This window comes from Bos mutus, chromosome 9 (assembly GCF_027580195.1).
Source record: "Bos mutus isolate GX-2022 chromosome 9, NWIPB_WYAK_1.1, whole genome shotgun sequence".
NCBI lineage: Eukaryota > Metazoa > Chordata > Mammalia > Artiodactyla > Bovidae > Bos > Bos mutus.
The window spans coordinates 49,606,669-49,628,919 of NC_091625.1; the positions used below are offsets into that span (position 1 = coordinate 49,606,669).

General features: G+C 48.2%; 1 protein-coding gene across 1 annotated transcript in view; it reads left to right on the forward strand.

Annotated features, from left to right (window-relative positions):
• The first annotated feature begins 10,581 nt into the window (after window positions 1-10,581).
• The window catches only part of SIM1 (SIM bHLH transcription factor 1), a 68,334-nt gene continuing 56,664 nt past the window's right edge, over window positions 10,582-22,251 (forward strand). Inside the window, exons 1-2 of the mRNA XM_005902612.2 lie at window positions 10,582-10,987; window positions 20,182-20,264. Coding sequence (XP_005902674.1) covers window positions 10,813-10,987; window positions 20,182-20,264 — 258 coding nt within the window. The 5' untranslated portion in view covers window positions 10,582-10,812. The remainder of the gene's footprint in view (window positions 10,988-20,181; window positions 20,265-22,251) is intronic.

Genomic DNA, 22,251 nt, shown 5'->3' on the forward strand with positions numbered 1-22,251 from the left:
ATTCAACAAGTGGGGCAGTGTTAGCCCAACAAGAGCTACTCCACAGAGCACCTTTGTGCAACTTAGGAAAAGGTATCTTCCCTGGGTAGGACATGGGACTGAGTCATAGCTGAATTTCAATCTTGACCTGCCCAGGTGGAGCACAAGTCCCCCACCTGGACCCAGAAGCTCTCCACCAAGTTCAGGAACACAAGCTTGGCTCCTTTTGACCTTTGCACTGATTCCATCATCGACTTGCATTGTTTCTAAGAGCAATCACTTGACCCTTTTTTGACACAATTTTTTCCTGGGTCACAGGAAAAAATACAAAATACTTAGACACAAGGTATTGCAAACTCATCCTGTTACAAATTTCTTTTTTGTCCCCCCCGCAACAGTCGCCGCAACAGTGGTGCCAATACTCATTGGGAGATCAGCAGATCACTGAGCCCTAGCCAAGCTCAAACCATTTTGGTTTCCTTTAATGAGGAAGAGGGAACTCCGGCTGGCTATTTTTGTCCTTGTTCAGCTTTCCTCTGTGGTCAGTCCAACAGTCATGACGTGCTGTCCAGGCTTTGAGACACACATTCTCTTCAGTTGAATAACATTTGACTCGCTGTCAATTTGCTGTGAAACACACCTCCCAGATTTCTACACTATGTGATACCAGCTCTGAACATTTCTCATTCAGTGTTCATCTCTGTCAGCTAGTCTGAAAATTAGAACCAGAAACACTTGACAAATCAATGGCCACATTATGGTTACAGGTGATGACATATTGCTGCTGCTGCTGCTGCTTATTCATGAAACTGGAGGTTAAGACTCCATTTCTGAGATGTAAAGTAGGGAAAACCCCACATAAAGCACCAGCGTTGGACAGAATATCACATAGACAATTTCCAACTGAAATGCCAGTTATTAGAAGTCATGTGGAGTCAGGAGTTGCCATGGAATCCATTTGTTTCTAAACCAGCTCCTCCTGAAGGAATAGGTTTTCATTATCACGTCTTTCTTATAGGGAAGAGGGACAGAGAGAAAGAGAGAGACAGACAGACACACAGACAAATAGATGGGGCTGTTATTTTATATAAAACTATATTATAATTCTTATACACTCAAGTCCTAATATTAATCAGATATTTAAAACTTAAGGAGGGTTTTAATATCAGCTTTAACATACATTTATATTGCTGTCTGGTTTGGAGTAAAACAGTCACATTGTCATCACATGACTTCTGATTATTCAAGGAGAATATACAGTGGCTTATCATATGACATTTATCTTCACAAACAAGTTATCAGATCTCTGAGAATAAAAATAAATATCAAAACAGATCTAAGCCACAGTAGGCTGCACACTTGCAGCACCCTTGTTTTTTCCTCTGCTTTCTCCCATGTATCATTTGTATTTAGATTCTTAACTAGATCATTATAAGTTTTTCCTGTGAAATTACTGCCAGGATCAGTCTGTCCCCTTGTTCCTTCAAGTTATCGGCTTAAATCATACAACACAGTTGGCTTGCATATGTTAATGTTTGAGTTGTTTTTATGGTAAAGTCTTCTTGTGTTTGCAGGTAAAATACAAAAACAATTGGTTCAAGTATCAACCTGGGACAAGTGAATTTCGAAACATACAGAATCCATAAATTAACCACTATTTTAACATATGTACAATATAATTGAAGATAATTAGATCAATTGGATGAAAACACATTCAAATTATAATTGTATATTTATCTTATGTGTTTTACACTAAAGAATATTAAATATTTTATATGAGGGGTGAGGGAAATGTCAGTAGATGACTCCAGACCTTTGAACTTGTATTTCTGACTGTTTCCATTTCCCAGAGGTCTGGGGAGCTCTCCTCCCCAAGAGGTTCAAGAAACCCTCACCTCCCTTAAAAGTCAGGTCCCAGCTTTTCCTCCAGCCCAGGAACCTTAACCTTGTCCAGAGCCAAGATGGCCCCACCCTCAAATGTTTCTGGAAAGACCATTCAAGAGGAGAGAAATTTGAAAAGCCCTTAGGCATATGAAAAGATATTCACCTTCCATAATAAAAGAAAGACAAAAGTAGACTGATTTTTTTTTTCACCTACCAGATTGGCTAAAAAAAAAAAAAAAAAAATAATGTTCTTCATTGCAAAACTGTGGGAAAACAGCTACCCTCTACCCTCGTGCACTGATGGTGGGGGCATCAATGGGCACAACTTCTGTGGACGGCTATGTGATACTATCTATTAGGAGTACAAATACACGTCCCCTTGGCCTAGCAATTCCACTGTGGGGAGTCTGTCCTGTGGTTACACTGCTACACAGGTACCTGACTGCTTGTGATAGTAATGATAAGGAACAACCTAAATGCCCTTGGTGGATGCCAGGTTAAATAGATTATACTGATATATTCATAAGATAGAATGCTATAGGGATTTTAGAAAAGACAAGATGAAGAAGTTGTCATGGAAAGTGAACAAATCAAGGTGCAGGACAGTGTAAGGTATCAACCTTAATGTTTGCTTGAATATGTGTAAAGCAACTTTATAAAGATAGTAAGAAATCAGGTATTGTTGTATAGCAGCAGACACCAACTGGCAACCCAAGTCTGTTGGTTTGCATCTGCTTGGTTTGCACACCATTTTAAAATTGGATTTCACTTAATAATCTGATATCCAGGTAAGGAAAAAAAAGTGAAGCAGGCCGGGTGTTAAGAAATGGTGCTGATAACCTAATCTGTTTGGATTTTTCCAGCCAGTTTTAGGGTCATACCTCAGACATAACTAAAGCAGGGTGGAGGGCCTCTGCAGTGTGAGCCCTGAGGAGCCAATCCATTTTGTACCAGAAGCAGGGCTGTGACTCATGGATAAATACAACGGTCCCAAACCTCTCTCCAAGTTTCCTAAAGAGACTTAGGAACAGAACCTGTGACAAGACACACCTATCAGCCCCATCCTCCCAGCTATGCCCAGGGCAGCATTTGTCACAACAGGCACAGGACAGGGCCTAAAGCCCCTGGCAGTTTTAGAAGCCCATAATATGTTTTAATTTTAAGCTCTTGTACAATCAGAAGAAAAAATATAAAAGAATAATGAATATAAGATTATGAATTCAGCCGAACTTGCATTAATCTTTGCACCAACTCAATTGTAAAATATAACCTTTAGTATTTTTAACAGAGGAAGGGACCCATAAAAACCTAAGTGCCCAAGGACTTACAAAGTCATACTGTCCAAATGTGATGCTGAACGTGGCGCTGCACAGAACAGAGCATGACCACTCAGGAGGAGGCCTAGACCTCACAGGTCCCATGGGCCCAGCCATGGCTGCTTCTCCGAGGGACAGTCCCCCTGCACCAAAACCGCACACATCTTGAGTACATTATGCTTAAGAACTCTGCAAAATCAGGGAATGATTTCAAGGCCAAAAGGAGGACCAATAGGTTATCTGCCACTTTTCCAACGTGTCCTACCCTAGGTGGACTGGCTCAAACCCTGTGGACTTCTCCAGTGAGAGCACTGGAACTCCGGCACCTTCTGGGAGTACTCTGAAAACTTCCCTGTTCTTTGGAGGCCAAATTCCCCACTGAAGGCTGGCCTGGCTGGGTTTCCCTGGCCTCCTCTCTGTCATCCTGAGGGCACTATCCTCTTTCTTAAGAAGGTAGGAAGGACCCATCGTCACAGCCTCAAGCCTCACCCCTGGACCTCAACTAGACAATCAGATTCTTTTAAGCCAAATGCTCAGGCTCCTATAATAGGACTCTCACTTTACATCTTTTCCCTCCAGACTGTCTTCTCCAAAGACAAGCTGAGAAAAGGCAGACTAAAGCAATGGTTCTCAAACTCTGGTTCCCTGATTGGCAGCATGAGCATCATCTGGGAACATGTTAGAAAGGTGACTTTACTGGGTCTCATCCCAGATCTGCTGAATCGTAAACTCTGGGAGCAAGGACGAGCCATCAGTGTTTTTCCAGGCCTCCCCAGGCAATCCCCATATAGGCTCAAGTTCCAAAACCACCAGCCAGGAGCAAGGATGCCCAGCTTTTCAAGGGCAGGTTCCCAAGGGCACAGAGGTGATGAGTCTGGCTAGAGTGAAACTCCAACATGCCCCAGATGTCAGAGGCACTTGGTTCCCGTCCCAAAAGACAGAGGTACTTCGCTGGGATCCTGCGGTGATGCCCCAGGCGAGGGGGTGGCGGGGCAGGGGGGAGGGTGGGGCGGCGGCATCTCTTCCAAACTACAGTCTGCCGGCGCCCCCAGCCGGGTTAAGCCGCAGAGCAGAGTCGGGGGCGGAGCAGAGAAGGTTGCGACCGCAGTCACCAAGCGATGGGAGGAGACGCCCGCGCCCCTCTCTCGGAGCTCGTCCTCACCCCTGCTTCTGCGGCTCGTGGAGTTTCCTAGAGCTTGGACCACCCCCGCCCCTCCCATACTTTATAAATGCGGACTCCAGGGTGCAACCAGGATTTCCGATCCTAAATCAGAATGGGGCCTGAAGGTCCATACTTAAAAGCTAAGCTCGGCACAAAACTCCACCCTCAGGGACCCCCGGGCTCAGCCAGGTCTGGAAGCCCCGTCATCTGTTTATGGATTAGAAGCATCCGCCTCGGGTGAATGCCTTACCTACTCCGCCTAGAGTGCGGGGCTAGGGGATCCTTTTCAGGCGCTCACCGCGCAGTCCCTGGGGCACATCGATCCCAGGAGCTAGACTCAAAAGTTGCGGCTCAGGGAAGGATTAACTCTCCAGAAACGTAACCCAAAGGCTCTCAACGCAGGAGAGTGAGGCACAAGCCCTCTGGATCCTCACAGTTCTGACGCCCCTCACCCGTTTCGAAGTCACAGACTCCTCTCGGCCCCCTTTCGGCCACCTGGCTTCCCCTCACACCCCGCACCCCACCCCTGCGCATCTTAGCCACCCACTTGCGCCCACAGGCTTGGCGTGCTTTCCAGTAGCGCACCGACAGCATGATTTAGCCTGAAAATTGGAAACTGGTTTAGGAATCAAAGCGTCTTCCAACCCCAAGTAGCGAACCAACGTCATCTTCGGCTTTTGCACACTTTGATTTGTGTTCCTGGGCTCTGCTTTGCTGAATTACACACACACACACACACACACACACACACACACACACACACATCTTTAGCTCAATTTCTAGAAAAGAAAATTGTAAAAAGTTCCCGCGCTCTGAGCTGCAGACACCCACCAGCTCCTGTCCTCAGAATGCGCAGCATCAGTTTATCCATTACTGTTAATGCTCTAGTGGTTCAGCTCTTTAAAAGTGCGCAGTTTAACAGGCACTCTTGTTTTTCAGCGACCAATTCAAGGTTATATTAGACTACAGTTCAAAATCTGGGTGGAAAATATCCAGACTATTTAGAGAAACTATTTAAAAAAATCTTTACTTGCATTTTCACGTTAACACATTTTCCTTCCTTCCTTCTCTCTCTTTCTCCCTCTCCCACCCCCACTTTCTTTTTTTTTTAGTGTGTAACCACTGAAGCTAATTTTCTGGACATGTTAAGTTAGTCCAGAAAGTTAGTCCATGTTAAGTCCTTAAAGTCCATGTTAAGTTAATTTTCTGGTCAATTCAGGCAGGCGCCTGAGAAGTAGGACCTCAGAAGAGAGCTGTTTTTTGTTCATGAAATAACTTATACTTTCCCAAACATCCTGATCAAACAAGGAATACTTACAATATACTTACAATAATTTGAGAAAGATTAAATACTGCCCTATTTTTTGGAGGTTCCTCCTTGTCTTTGTTTTCTAGCAGACTCACCCCTGGGGGGGGGGGTAAATTTGTCAGGGGCCTTTGTTTATGCGTCAACATCACAACGACTAAATCTGGTAATAAAATGAGGCTACACTCATTCACGTACATGGAAGAAGAAAAACGTTAGTGTTTCCCTAGACATTAATATTTCCCTAAAGTCTCCTTTCCACTAATAGACAGTGAATATCTGGATATAACATACTGAGATATTTAAGTTACCATCTTCAAATTTTAATCTTGAATATAAATATCCTTCATCCTGACCTTGGCCATTGAGTAAAATCCGTGCCTGAAGTGCTTTATGCGATTGTGTATATGTGATATGATAGAGTGTAAAAGTGCATATGTCAGTCCCTAGCAGTCTTTTTTATTTTTTCTTAAGCGTTATGCGGGCGGCATGGGAGACAGCAGTCTAGTTTTGAAGCAGCAGGGCGCAGGGAGGAGTTTCCAGAGGCATGAGGGAGTCTGTGCCCGAAGCAGGGGTCGAGGCCTCTGTGCTGAAACAGGCTCCTTGGTGTGCACCGGAATTCAGCTGGGCGTTCATTCGTTCGTTTACAACCCAACTCAGCTTCTCCAGATTGCTTTTTGCCTGAGCAGGCGAGAGGTCCTCAGAGGATCCTCTTTTAGCGCGCGGAACTCCGCAGGTTCTCGGCTCGGCCACGGCGGGCACGCCTTTCTCCCTCTACTCCGAACTTGAGCCCTGGACCTCTGCGCATCTTGGCATCCAGGCCCATTGAGGATAGGATCCGTGCAACCTGGGATTATCTCGGAAGGGAACCTCGAGTGCACGATGTTACTATCACTCTAGGCTGTTGGCTCTCCTGGGAAAAGACGGGGGGCAGGGATGGCGAGGGAAGGAGGGAGATGTTTGTTTATAAATCGGTTCTGGTTTCTTCCCGCTTCAGGACCGGGTTCTGGGGTAGCATAGACAGTGCCCGGGCGTCAGACGGCTGCAGATTGAGGCACCCGCGCAAGGAGGCGGTGGCCTAGCCTCTTACGGTTCCCGTTTGGTGTTGGTGGGTCCCGTGTGTCCATCTTTTTCCTTTCTGGGGCTTTCCCCCTTAAATCGTCAAAAAAGTGGGTAGGATTAGCCTCTTAGCCTCAAGAAGCTGGTTTAAAATTACCCCTGCTAGAGGTGAGCAGGGATCCTAAGAGCACGTGGGAGGCACCCGAGGTCGCGGCTCCTGCCCGACAGGCTTGGTGCCCACGGGGCCCCAGGCAGGGTCGCCGGGCGGGGGAGTGCCAGAGCCGCGTTCCTACTCCAGCCGGGTTCAAAGATTAGAAAAACAGGTGTTACGTCGCCATGCTAATTCACTCTCTCGGTAAACGCGGCTCAGACAGTTGTGTGCGGAGGACTTAGCGAGGGGGCCGTCACCATATGGCCCTGCATTCAGTTTGTTTATTAAAGGACACATTCTCAGTTCATCGACTACTGAGCTTCACTGGGACACTGGAGTGGCCCTCACCACTTCCGGGACGTCCTCTTTGGTGTGAAGACTTCCATACTGATCTTGATCTAAAGGCAAAACATTCCATTTCTTTGGCGCCAAACACGCCCTGTATGGGAAGTCGGCTCTGCCTGACCCCTCGGAGTCCCAGCGGTGGGCAAGGGTTTCGGACCGCTGTAGAGGTCCAACAGTTCTGCACATTGTTTGAAGCGGAAATAGGGTTTACGATAACCGTCGACTTAATTGAAATCCTTTCTAGAACAGTGGGAATAGAAAAATGCTTTTTACCCCTGAAGTATCATTGCTTCATCTGGCCGCTCCATTTCACTCCTAAGATCTGTCCAGGTTGGGGGCTGGGGAAGTGGGGAGAAAGAAGGCTCTCAAGAAAGGTTCTTTCACCCTTTCCAAACACCCTCTTTTTTTATTTTTTTGGCACGAGTCAGCTTGATCTTATCTGATCTTTCCAGAATCTTGTGTATAAGTGAACTCCAGTACATCTCTCTGTGTATTCCTATTCATAAGAGAGCATTACTTGGTGGTTGAACCGCCCAGAGCCAGGTTTCTAAGTGGCTACAGCCTCTGGGGAAATGACTCCTCCTTCTAGATTAGAGTCCATTTGCTGGATTCCAGTTTGGGAACACCTATAACGTCTCTACATTTAGTTCTTTTACAAAAAAGTTCCTCACCCCTCCTGTCCAGAACGTTCACCACTTCCTCCTGCCAGGTGTTTCCCAGATGTGTAAATATCCCCAGGACTCTCCCACTGTGGTTCTTCAAGCTTACTGCCATTGGGCTGCAAGGAGGCGGTGGATGTATATATTTTTGAACAAACACTCTTAAATTTGTTCCAAATATCAGCAGGATGCCACACACACCCCTCTTCAGAGTCTATGTTTTCTCCGAGGCAATTATCGCCACAAAGGAGGAGTGCAACATGACTAGTGTTCTCTTTTATCGCTGATAAAACAACTGCCTCCAAGCCGACCTCCGGGAGCCTTTAAGTGGCCACTGCTGCTGCTGCTAAGTCGCTTCAGTCGTGTCCGACTGTGTGCGACCCCAGCCACTAGCAGCACCAAAAGGAAGCAAGGAATCGCTTCTGTAGAGAGTGATTTGCAAGTAGCAATAATTATCTTCCAGAGCGAAGGAACTTTCCCCCGTTGCTGTTTTGTTTTGTTTTTTAAATCCATAGATGACAGAGAAGGCGATTCAAATTAGAGGTTCTCTTAAAAATAACTTGTCAGCAATAGTACTTACAAGCGTTTGTTTAAACGGTTCCTGTAAAGGATTGTAAATGCTGTAAATTCATTCATGCAGACTGTATCCTTCCGTTAAGGAATACTGGTGTTGGACTTTGGTTTCCTGAAACAAAACCCAACAACAAAAATCTTCGCCCAGGATTAGGGTAACAGATCGCTGTGAGATATCTCTATGTCAACGACTCTATTTTGGCCTGAAGTGTAACCTCTTTTCCTCTAGTGTCCCCTAACTGCTCCTCATAGGAAAACCCCGAGACTGAGCTTTCTACGGTGAACAAGTCAGCCCCCATATTCGACCCATCTCGAAAAAGACGCTCCTCTTTGGGATTAATTTAAAGATGGGTATATTTATTCTCTCTGGCGATGAATTCAGAGATGCGAACAAGAAAATATAACCCACCGGCCCTAAGCACGCCGTGAGCCCCGCGACTTGCCGGCCGAAGGGAGCAGCCGGCTGGTTGGCCTCTGGGCAAACGTTTCCCGCAGCCAGAGCGACTCCCGCCTCGCCTGTGGGGAGCCCCAGCCCAAGGTCCCGACCTTTGAGGCCCGGAGGCCGCTGCCAGTCGCTTTGGGGCGCCCTCGGCACTGCGGAACCGGCGCTCAGGGGTGAGTGCACAGCCCCTAGACCCTCGGGAGAGAGGGGAGCGTGGGTTCTGCACATCGCCCTCAAGAGCCAGGAGGCCAAAAGCAGCAGCTGCTGAGGGGCAGCGCAGACTCCGTGTCCGGGGCTAGTTGGAGCGTTACGGCCACGCGGCTAGCTAGGCGGCTTGCGGAGAGCCGGGGCGCGCGGCTGGGAGGGGGGCGGGGGGCGGGGAGGCTCGGGTCGTGCACGCGTCACTCAGGCCTGTTGGCCAATGAGCGTCGCATCCCGAGACGCACCGAGCCAATCAGAAACGAGTAGGTTGTGAGTGGCATTAAGAGAGGGCGGGAGAGAGGGAGCCCTGGAGCGAAGTTGAAGCTAAACCCTGTAAAGCCATAAAGAAGTTACAGGGGGGCGTTTTCGGCTTCCAATTAGCAATAATACTTCCTTCATAACAACTACCGAGGAGGAGGATTTTAAAACCACCTCACCCGTCCCAAAGCCCGAATCCTCCCCCCTTCTCCCTCGCACCCATCCCCCAATTCATGACCGAGAGAAGAAGAGAGAGCCTGGACGCGCTCTGCTCCTCTCTGCTAGTGGGAAGCGGCGAGGCCCGCGGAGTGGCTTAGTTGGACGGTAGGCATGAGTACAATTAAGAGGTGGGCGCCTCCGCATGCTTTGCCGCCGGCAGGGACTGAAGGTAGGTGAAGTGGAATATGCCCTGCGCCCGCCCAGTGGCGCCCGCGGCTCCACGGCGGAGGAGGAGAGGCCAGGAGCCTCCCGCCCTCCGGTGCCTGCGAGGGGCTGTCGCGAATGTGCCACCTGTTAACCTGGCGCTGCCGTGCCCGGCGTGTTGCCGCCCCCGCTGGGCAGGGGAAGCGCTGGGTCGCCTCCTCGGCAGTCCCGAGGGACTCGATGTATAAGTGCCACTTTTTGAGGAATCCCTGAGACTTGAGACCCAAGTTAGAGTCAAGTTCCGGACCTACCAAAGTGGGGGGACGGAGAGGCTCCCGAGCGCTGCGGAGAAATTCTGGTTTGCAGAAACCTGGCTTCCTGGGAACGTACGCCTGGCCTGGGGCTCCTAAGAGTCTCCCGAGACCTGTGTTTTGTGGTTTGGGCAACTTCCCAGGGGGCTGGAGAATGTGTCTGACGGGGGTGAGAGAAGGCGAATATTATTTGCAGGGGACTCAGTCTCGCTGCTGATTTTTCCAGATCTTAACCAACCAACCAAAGCACTGAGTCTGGCAAGGAAAAGCGGAGGCGCGCTGAGGCCCTTCCCGGCCATTTCCCCCAGAATTGGGGCGAGCGCGTGAGTGATTTTGGAGCCGCAGATGTCTGACGCTCTGATGCTGTTGTCTTCACAGTGGCCTGAAAGAGTGGTCCGGCAGTCGTGTTCTTCCCCGAGGGGCTCGGAGCTGCCTCCAAGGCCTCGGGACTGAGAGAACCCGTCGGGGATTATTATGTCGATCTCCGGAGGACCGGGGTTTGCAGCGCGGAACCGAAGAAAAGGCTGGCTCTTCGGGGTTCCCGCCGGCATTTGATACCCAGCAGGATTGTCGAGATCGCTTGCCGTGGATCAGCAATTTTATTCGCATCCCATATTTTTAAAGAAAAAAAAAAAATCCGTTCGCCGTTGTTCTTTCACTACCATCAAAACACTGAAGCAAAAGTCTCGTCAAAGCATGCTTTATATTTTTTGCCAAATATGATCTCTAATTGAAAGTTTATTTTTGATTTTGGATGAATCTGTGGAACTTATGTTGTAAGAAGAAAGGGAGAACGAGACACGATGAAAGAGAAGTCCAAAAATGCTGCCCGGACTAGGAGGGAGAAGGAAAACAGTGAATTTTATGAACTGGCTAAATTATTGCCTTTGCCCTCAGCTATCACCTCGCAGCTGGACAAAGCATCCATAATCAGACTCACCACCAGCTATCTCAAAATGAGAGTAGTGTTCCCAGAAGGTAAGTGACTTTGACCAGGTGGAATTTCAAAGGTAGAAGGGGTAAGGGATTTGCCAATGAATGGCTACACTACCGGCAGAGAAATACACGCATATGTACCTACACACTCACTGCAAAGGGAAGTTTAGCATGCTAGAATAACTAAGGACTTTGCTGGATTTAGAATTTCTCTTGCCTTTCTGTGGCTCTTTCTACTTCCCCATTAATACTTTCTCTTCTGTCCATCAGATGTGTTTGATTGGGAAGCAGCCCAACGGTGCTTTTGTCAACACTTAGATAACTGGGCTCTGTCGGAAGTACTAATAACCCAAACATGTATTTCTTTTTTAATTCCTCTTGTTAGATTTATATCTAGTAGAGAGCAGGAACACCTCTAAATTCTTCTGTTTTTGCTATGTCTAGACAGATCCATGTACATGGAGATAATAATTTCTCAATATGTCAGTAATTCAGCAGATGAGGAGCAGGCAAGTTCATGAACAAATATGTTCTGAATTTACCCAGTTTCTCGACTACTTATTGAAAATTTATCTGAGTTGTTGAGATGGTCACAGATTCTGAGACTAACTCTGATTTGCAACTCTGGGCTTGATATTTTTTCTGAGATATAAGATTGAATTAAGATTACTTGCCTGCTTAGAAAATATCTTTTAGGTGGCAGGTTGGCAAATGAATCCCTGGGAAAATTGTCTTATAAGGCCTAGAAGTTAGAATAGCTGCACTGTTGACATGATTTAAAATGTGTATTTAGATTATCAAGATTCACTGTGTGAAGACAAAGTAACCTTCATAGAATACTGTCGTGTATAAAACCATTTATATTCAGTAGATGAAGGACTCCTCTCTCTTCTGTTTCCCCATCTTTTCCTTTACTCACATTCAAATAACATATAAACAGATTTTTAAAATATTTTAGATATGTCTTTGCTGGGGAAGGACGATTTGGAAGTATAAAGAAGAGAATACTAAACAAACAAATTCAAGAGAAGGAACCCTGTTTATTTACAAACCAGAACGTCTTATTTGACCCAGAGAGATTTATGTTATTGTTGATTTTGGATGTTTGGAATTTGTTGTTTCTTTTAGGGAAAAGAGGGAAGGAAAGAATCACTATTGGGCTTTGAGTTTCACTTTGCTTCATTTTGACTGCAAGTTATTATCTGAATCAAAATCTTGCAAAACATGCCCCCGAATTAGTCAGGAGCACTAAAGGACAACTTTTATAGTTGAGTTTTAGCCCAAAGCTATTAGTAGTATTATGGTCATTTTGTCTTAAAGCAGTTCCTTGAACTATCTCATTTGACCTTGGAAACTACAGGAGGAGAGGAATCAAAACCTAACACACCTGAAAAGTTTTTTTAAAAAAGAAAAGAGAAAAAAGAAGGAGGGGCAACTTATGTAATAAAAAAAACACACTTCCCATTCGACCTGTGTTGAGAATTTCCGGTGGGAAAATTTCTATTATGCTACATTGCCTTGTGTTTAAAAAAGAGATATCGTTGTCTTTATACTGTCAGCGCCTACTTTATAAAAATAAAGCTATTGCGAACTCCGCTGGCCGCTCTGTTCCTAACAGGATTATTAGCAGTGATTTGTCAGCCCCTGCGGTCTCAGTGGGCTCCCTTTCTGCGTGATTTCTAGCGGGTCTCGTCAATTATCGGTGCCGATGTCGCTCGCTGTTTGATCAGAAGCAGCATATGGTGCTGCTTGTGAGGCTGCGAGTAATAGCGGAGGAAAAGAATAGCGGGTTGGCTTCCCGGGCGGGCACACAGAGGGACAGTGCGCCCGGGGAGTCGCTGGGCCAGGGGCTCCTCTGTGTCGTGCAGACCCCGGGCAGGCGCGGCCGGAGGGAATCGGGCTGGGTTTTGTTGTTTTGTTTTTAAGAGAGCGAGCTTTCTTGTTTAATTTAATGCTAACTCCACAAATTATAAATTGCGTGATAAATAGGAGGAACAAAAAGTAAACCCTCTTAGTCAACTTCTCATTAATTTTAAAAAGAGCGCGGGTGAAAACTCCCGCTGGAGTCCCCTTGTTGGCCAGGCCTGTCCCCTGTGGCTACTTTAAAGGTGATGTACTTTCTGCAGCCCCACTCACCTTCCTTCAGAGCTCTGGCCAGGGGCCACTCCTTCCTCTCCCTTCTTTGGATGCGTGCGAGTTTATGGGGAGGAGGGGATGGACGATGTGTGAACTCTGGGCACACCATTTATTTCCCCAGCTACTGTTGAGCTCATAACTCACCCGAAGCTTCCACCGGGTGAGTTAGGGTCATCCAGACAGCTGGTTCCTAAGGATGAGGTTTTAATTTTGAGTCTAGATTAGCTTCAAAAGTCCAAAACCCAGATTCAGCCCTTTAAAATATTAAAGGACAACAGCAACAAACAATAAAACCAACAGTTTTCAGGAGCAAAATAATCACAAGGCCGCAGAACCAAGCACAACCTGCAGAGGGTGCCAAATTTGGGTTCAGCTGTTGCCTGAAGGCAGAAAGGTGGGCAAGATTAGGTCCATGCAGTGGGGGAAACTGAGCACTTTTTATGGAGGTAATATATTTTAGTGTGGAGAGATGGAAAGAATTTGTTTGAAAATGAAGTACATTTTTACATCTGTCCTGACACCATCCTAGCACATAGTAGGTCTTCAACAAATTTTTAAAGGTGAGATGAAGGTAACTATTTCATCACAATAAGCCTGCTATCACATGTAACGTATGGATTTTGCAAAGTATATAATCTAAAATAATTCTAAATCTGGTGGCATCAGTTATTAGGCATAAAAATGACTATAAAATTTTACTGTTTTTGCTCATATTACATTTTATTTATAATACCCTGTAATGCCAAAAGATTTAAACAGAAATCCTTCCATACTTACACATGAAAAAAATGAAAGATACTTAAAATATAGCTACCCTCCCCCCATTTGTTGAATACAATTCTTAACCACCCTGCCCCCAGGAGTCTAGTAAATTCCTGGTTTGGGAGCAAATTTCAGCTTTTATTTATCTCAATAGATAAAATTGAGCTGTTGAGGGAAAAAATCGAGGGAGAAGGAACAGAAGAATGGGATATGGGCCCCTGGAATAATTAAGAATAAAGTATTAAATTGGAAATTTCATAGTAAAAATAAAAACAAAATCTCTGGGACAATTAGTGGGAAATCATTGGAATTGCATATCCCAAGTGGTAACATATTCTATTTTAAAACAGCCTTGCAAAGGAAAAGTTGGTATATCTGGATATATACGTCTTTGGTGTTCTCAAAGCCAAAGAGGCAAGATTAAAAAAAAAAGAGAGAGAGAGAGATGTTATGACTTGATTTGTATACAAAAAAGAACAAGTTCAACTAAAATATGTATTTGTTATCCAGTTATAATACAGTTTTTTACTGGGGGCATAGTGGCTTGCATAGTGTGGCCTTTGAAAAGATCAAATGTTTTCAAATCTATGGCCATTCAGTATCTTGGTAACATTACTGCCATTTCTTTGTCAATATGTCTTGGCAAAATAAAAGTAATGACAGAATTGAAATCAGTAACTGTGTAGGAGTCTCTACAAAGTCTGGAAAGAAAAGGATAATTAAACAAACCTCCACAGACACTTGCTCTAATATTCACCTCAAGACTGAAATCCTTAATCACCTTGTATTTTTTTGAGGCTGAGAACTGAAAGAGGAAAAGAGGCCCCATTTCCCACGTGGATGGGTGATTTAAGGCTGTTTTTCTTGCTGCTTGGGGAAATGATTGAGCATTAGGTTTCCATGTTTATTTTCTTACAGAAGTTTTTCTCATTTAAACGCCTTTAAGCACAGTTTATGCTCCACGCTGGGTTTCTCTGTTTAATTCCAGTTTTGATGTTGACTTAAAATATAGAGTGCAAAACTAAATTCTGGGCAGAGCATTTGCAAGGCAGATTTATGTGCTAGAAATTGTAGACCAGATCAATGGAAGAAGTACTTTTTTTTTTTTTGAAAAGGGAGTAATCATTAATAAAAACAGTAACAATAGCAACAACAGCAAACTATAAAAACAGGGTATGATAAGCTATGGCAGAATACTTTTAAGCAGGGTACACTCTTCTGAAACTAAAATCAGGTTAAATTTCCAGGGGACAAATCTGATTTCTAGGGGGAGTTATTTTTCAATCTGGGGGAATCTTGGCAGATTCCAGGTTTTGCAGATACAAATGTGGACACAGAATTCAAATCTATGAATTCTTGCCTCATTTCTTTGTCGGATCAGGTGTTTCTCAAGAGAATAAGGTTTAGTCCCAGCTAAAACCTTATGATAATAGCTGTGCATTCATTGTCAGTTTATGGTCCACGGAATTTTAAATTTTGCATGGGGACGGGGAATCCTCAATTATTTTGCAACGGGCCTCCTAGTTAGAAAACACTGAAACATTGTCTGAGCATTGAGGACCAAAGCTTCTTCCTCGGGTAGCGCCATTGGGCAGACGGTTCCGGAGCGGTATCACTCGACCTCCGTGGCTCTGACCAGTCCAGGGACAGCGACCTTGTCGAAGCCCTCGCCGCCGGGGAGGCTTGTAGGCCAAGGCCCGCGGGCCAGATCCCCACCGTGCGGCCCATTCTCTCCCCGCGACGGCGGCCAGTGACCCGCTCGCCTTGGCCCCGGTAGCCGAGAGTGCGCCAGCTCGAGGCCTCCGCGCGGTGTCTCCTCACGCTCCGCGCGGGCCTATGTTTCTGCCTTCCTGGGGCGTGAGGGCGTCTCCGCCCGCCGAGCCTGGCGCTGCGCGGGCCACTGCCCCCAGGCCCGGCCCTCCTCTAAAACTCCTCTAAAGCCAAGATGCCGCCCGAGGCGCAAAGCTGTGCGTCCCGACCGCCAAGTGGAACCGAAGCGGGACAGGCCCGCCCCGCGGAGCGGACCAGCGGCCTCGCCCGCGCCGGTCTTCGGACGCCCAGCCCGGCCAGCCTCGAAGGTCCGGAGTCTTGGGGAAGATACAGCGTGAGGCTCTCAGCCGTCGCACACTATTGTCAACTCTTCGTGCGTGTCCGTCCCACGGGTTAGTCGGGACCTGGCCGGACCCGGCCTGTCCTCGTTCCTGCAGTTCGTGTTCTCCCGGGCTCGGCCCCGCCCGGGAAGCCCTAGCTCAGGGGCCGAAGCACCAACCAGCGCCCAGAGAGTGTCAGCGCTGCGACCGTCGGTCTCCACCCCAGGTTCACACTGACAGAAGTGGATACCCTGGGCGCGGCTGGGGGTCTCGGAGGCAGGCAGGGGAGCACCGGGCACACGCGCACTCCGGGGCCCGGGACCCTGCACGGGGCAAACCCCAGCCCCGCGCGGCCACCAACGTCGTCGGAAGGTGGGCCACACCGCCAGATAGCCCAGAGGCCAGGCGTCCCAGGTTGGGGTACTGAGTGCGTTTCGGTGCGCGAAGCAGCCTTCTGCCCAGTGACCGCTCCAGACCGCTCGGTCTGGGCCAAACGCTCCTGATCTCCGTCCCTCTCTGCCGCAAAGAGCCCAGCCGCTGAGGCTCCTGGAGCCGGAACACGAATACCACTTGCTCTGAGGCTGAAAGGGTTGCACAGTGAGAACGCGGAGGCCCTGTGGACAAACCAGGTGGCTGAGACAAGTCCCCCGGGACCAGAAGTTAGACGCGGGGTCTCCGAGGGCTTTTCCCGTCTCAGTCACCAAGTTGTGGTCAGGTCATGGGACAGCTCCCTGTCATCCAAGAATTGAAGGTTTCCGGGAAGGACAATAAGGAGAACACCTTTCTATTGAGATACTGTGTTTATTTATTAAAGTGGGGGTGGGGGCGGCGGCGAAACAGTAGAACAACCTCTTCTCCTCCTCCTCTTCCTGACTGGGTGAAGGAGGAGATACCTGGTCTGTAATCTATATTTTGTCAAGGGTATGAAACTCATTCCGAAGGAAAAGCTCGATCAATTTATTTTTGCTGCTTGCAATAACACAGCTGGATGATGCTTTGGGCTCACGCTAGACTGGGGCTCATCATTCATTCGCCAAGAACGGGCCTAAATTGTGCCTGTGGGATTAGGTCAATTTTAGTGGATCTACTTCGCCTCATTTGGTTACTAATTGGTTTCTTGTTTTATAAATCGAAATCTCATTTTCAGGAAATTACAAAACCCGTGCAGTCAGTCCATTGAGGTAATCCTTGGGTCAGGGGGTATTTAAATGGAAATGGCTCAACGGCGCACTGAGGGTAAAGCAACAGTGAAACTTCGCCCGGGGTTTCACGTGAAATGTGAGCTAGTCCTTTAGATCCATAATAGATACATCCCTTCTAATACTACTTATGTAAATATGATAAACCAGACTTTAAAGGGAGAGGGGGTGGGGAGAAGAAAAATTTATCTGCTAAGGTTAATGTGGCATATCTGGGAAATCTTCCAAAATAGATTATGTTTTCCTTTGTCTTCGGCCACTTTAGCTGGGGAAAATCCTTTTGTCTAAAACCCGATTTAGTTATCGCCTCCCTCGCAGAGCTCCTTCTCTCCTTTGCAAAATCCCGTTCCCTCAGCCTCACCGAATTACAAGAGAATCTTTAGATCTTGTTCCCACTGTAATCCTGCCGCAAAGGGAGCTGGTTTCCTCCTCATTTTAAACAGACAATCAAAGGATTTGTGAATTTTCTGCGGTAGGTCAAGTGCAGAAACGAAATCTCAGCTTACTCCCTTCTCCAACAGAAACTGGGGGTGGGAGCGCGTCAGTGCGGGAGGAAGGTAACGGGGTCCAGGGAGAGGGGTCTCTGCTCCCACCTTACCCCCGGCTTTTTGAGAGATGAAACCCATGCCCCGGCCTTGGAAGGTGTCCTGGGCCGGCTGAAAGGAGAGCTCAGAGCCCTGATCTTAGGTCAGAAAAGCCCGACAGGTAGAGGAAGGCAGCCAGTTCTTTATAAAACATTAACCCAGACACAACCATGTGCGGGAGGTTTCAACCGGGAACTGAAGAGAAGGCAATGCTCCGTGAAAGCAAAAGGTTCCTTAAAAGGTGAGGGGGTGGGGGGGGGTACAGGAGACGGCGCGGGAGGCTCCTGTCACCCTGTGCCCGGCCCGGCTGTTTATTAACCTGCAGGGAAGTCTTGCTTTCCCTCGTAGGCGCATAATAATGAGGCCGCCCCCAGAGACCACAACCAGCCGAGGCTGGGGCCGGGAGTTCGGAACCGGTACTCAACTCTGAGCTCAGCTCGGGGGGAGGGAGTTTCAGATGATTCTGGTCCGGAGGCGGCTCCCGAGTGTCCCCAGCCGCTTTGGACAACCTTCGTAATTTTAGAATAGCCGTTTGTTGGCTCCACGAGCAAGTTTCACACCCTTTGGGGAGCTGCGGAAGGCACAATCCCAGACGCAAGGCGGCTGCGGCCACCTCCCTGCCTGCCGAGCGCCCGGCCCCTCGCCCCAGGAAGCTCGGGGCTTTCGGGCCTCCGTTGGGCGCCAGCGTCAAAGGGCCAGCGCCACCCGAGTACCGGGCTCTACCGGCAGGATCCTTTCCCCACCCCCCCGTGCGACCTCCTCGACTACACCCTCCCGCCACTTCTTCTGGGTGGGTATGTGTGATCGGGGGTGAAACCAAGAAATAGAGCTTGACTCAGACGGCAGGAGCTAAGGGAAAGTAACAAGGCGAAGGATTGTGTGTGTGCCGGCTGCTGTGGCAGGGCCCTCCGGAACTGTCCAGGAGGACCGCAGGGATCAGGGCAGTGGAGTCACTCTGGGGAGGGAGGAAGAATCAGGAGGAGTTGCTCAACGCGAGGAAGGGAGAGGAGTCTGGGCGAGGGCGGGGGTTGGTGGGGGCGGATCAGTGTTTGCAGAGCGGTGGGGAAATCGTTAGATTTATTTAGATGTGCAAACATCCAGAAAAACCCGATTCGCGCTTAAGGGGCGCTCACGGTTACTCCTTACCAGGGTTTTGATCGCTTGCTTCGGAAGCAGTTTTAAGAGTCCCAACTCTGTGTTTTATTCTGAAAGATCCGCCCCCACCCCTATTTACAATGCAAGTGTTTGTCATTGGGTACTTCATAGTGATTTGTCCCATAAAGCAGTAATTCAGTAAATCATCCCCCCAATTTTTATCACGTTTAACCTTGTTCAGTGGTGGAAGCATAAAAGAATTGGACTACCTAGTTATGTTAATTTCAGCAGCAACATTGTTAGAAGATATTACCCATAAGTAGTTTAACCTCTGCAAGTTTCTTCTGTCTTACTTTTCATTTTCTTCCTGAAAACAGGTACTATAGCAGACTGCATATTAAATTTTGAAAAATGAGCCACGGGCATACAGGGAGGTTTATTTTTCAGACATCACCAGAGAACTGATTTGTGGCAAAGCCTGGAGAGAGCTTAAGGTGATAGCATCAAGGACAGGAAGGGGCAGTCTTTGTTAGTAGTTGATGCCGGGGAATTAGAGAAGAGGAATGATTCCCTATGTCCAAAATGGGACATAAATATTGTAAGATGGTCTTAGCACCTGAAAATAAGTGGCTTTCAGAAAAGCTCCTGGGTTTTTCTTGGGGTGGGGGTGGGGACCTGAGGTTAGGACGCGTTAAGGCTGCTAGGAGAAAAAGGAAAGGCAGAGGAAGGGTTGCGGAGGGTAGCTGGTGCTGGAAGCCATCCCCAACCAAACGAATTTTTCCGAAGCGTTTTAAAGTCAGAGGCCAAGGGGAGGAAAAGGGCTGGAGAGCCCCGCAGCCAATTAGAAAGCCCACCAGGAAAAGCTGTCCTTGGCCCGCAGTCTCAGGTCTTTCTGGGCAGGCCGCGGTATTCGCTGAAAATGTGGACACCCTCGGCCTCGTGATAAGGATGATGAAACTTGGGGTGAGAAGTAGTGTCCCTCGCCCTTCTAAGCACATTAGTGAACCTGCACAAAAGTTATCGCTCTGCTGTTGTGTCGGGCCCCTTCTGGGCACAGACTGACCTCAAACGAGGCCACTTACGATGCTGCCAGGGTGGGTGAGTGGGGCGCTCAGCCAGGACCCTGTCCAACCTGAGAAGGGCCGGTAGTGCAGAGGGAGAGGGAGTCTGACGTCTGTTAAACTCCTTTGGAGTTGAGAGGGCAGAGCCGCAGTTGACTCAATGGGTTCCCGAGGTCCAGGTGGAGAGGGAGCCCAGACGGTGTCCGGTTGTGTGTGAAAGCTTGCCTGGGTGACAGACCCACTAAACTGCTTCTCAAACCGCCAGCTGGGTCGGAGTGCATCTTTTAAGGGTGTCTCTGTGTTTCACAGGGCTTGGCGAGGCGTGGGGCCACTCTAGTAGGACCAGCCCTCTGGACAACGTCGGCCGCGAACTGGGCTCGCACCTGCTCCAGGTACTGACGCGGCACGTGTGCGAGGGCCCGAGCCAGGCTTCCTGTTCCCCAGAAAATGGGAAACTGTCCCAAGGTGGCCGTCTCACACGCGGTCCCTACAACTCCTTATAAAGTTAAAATGTTAGGCTCCGGACCTCGCTGGGTGTGGAAGTCTCCTGGCCAGGTGGAGAGGGAGGAGCAGGTGACAATGGGCGCGTTGGGTTTGGAGGGGAGCCCGTTAAGGCCACAATCAGGACTGCTGAACCGAGGGAGGGGGCGCCATCTGACACCACTCGGCAGAGGGAACTGCTGTCCTCGGGCCAAGCTGCCGAAACCCGGCTGCACAACCGTCCGAAATGAAGAATTTATCCCGGAAATAGCCGGGATCTGGTAGAAATGCCCGTCAGTGCTTTAAGCCCACACATTCCGGATGCAGCTGCGACCACAACTTGTTTCATCTGCGCCCTGTAGCTCCCGGGGCTCTTTCCTCTCTCCAGGCGCCCTCATCCCAGCCCTGCCAGGCCGTGCAGGGACCCTCGCGGTAGCACACATACCTCCCCAGGTAATGAGTTTATCCATTGTGGAGGCGCCCATTACCACGTTGTTTGCAGTGTACACCGTTTTAAATTGTCCACTGCCCGAGTAAGTCGCCTAGCAAATATTTAAAATAGTAAAACTCCCCGTGGAATTTTTAGGCTTGACACTTGTATCCCACCCTGCACCCCCTTATTCTTGTTATTCAAGTCCACCAAAGCTCCTCACGTGGGAGCCTTAGCATCAGATTGGGGACTCTCAGATGGTCCTCCTTCCCTGGCCAGGCATGCTCAGCATTTCATGGCAGGAGTGGCCTGGCCTTTCCAGTCTCATCACTACTCAGTCCCTCCTTCAATCCCAGAGGCCAAAAGAGATTTTAGTTTCATAGGGCAAAGAGTGGCCCTGTGTGAGCATTCCCTTCCAGGTCTGGCCTCCACACCCCTGAATTTAACTAAAAGGCACTATCTCTCCCCTTTCTTGGGGACACCTTCCATCAGTTGTCTCTCAGCAACTGACCCCCTCCGAAATCCCTCCATATTCCCAGCTAACTTTCCTCATCAATATAAACAAGAGAGCACAACCCAAACAGTCACCCCTTCTAGTCCTTGCCCAATCTTTTTCCTCATCTTCATCCCAAACTCCTCACAGGACTTAGTGATGCTCATCTCTTATCTTACCTGACCTCGTTCATTCCACAAACACAGGAGGTCCAGTTGTATGCCAGGCAGAAAGCCCTGCCCTCATGGAGCTGACATTCTAAGGAGAGCAGCCTTGCATATCCATTCAGGTGCATAGTATGACAGTGGTGTGGGTGCCATGGACAAAAAGAAGGTGAAGAAGAGGGCTGTGTTTAGTGGTAAGACAGTTACAGAGGACCTCATGGGGAAGGTGACATCTGGGCAAAGACTGGATGGAGGTGACATGGCTTGCTTGACATTCTGCCTCTCCCTTAGTCTCTAAAGTAGCACAGTTTCCTGGATTCTTCCCCCTCTCTGCTTGCTGTTCTAGGTTTTCCCACCACTGTCTGACTGTAAATGCTGGCATTTCCCCAAGGTTCCAGCTTTGTTTCTCCTCTTACAGCTTCAAGGTTTCCTGGGTTATCTCAGCCAACACCACCACATCAACTCCTTTCCCCACATTTGCATGACTGCTTGTCTAGATATCCCTCTCCTGAGCAACAGACCTTTATTTTCTGCTGCCATCTGGACACATCCAAATGGAAATCTGCCTATACCTGAAATTTAGCATACCCAAGACAAGAATTCACTATCTCCTTCTTCCAGACTTCCACTCATACTAAAACTCACCATGCCTCTGTAAATTTCAATGATCTTGAAGTCAGTCTCAGCTTCTCTTTCTACCACCACAAACCACAACAGCCAGAATCATCTTAGACTCTTTCCCTACTCTGTCTTCCTTGAACCACCAAGTTCAGGCTTGACCATCCCTGATTTCCTCATCTCCACTCTTTCCT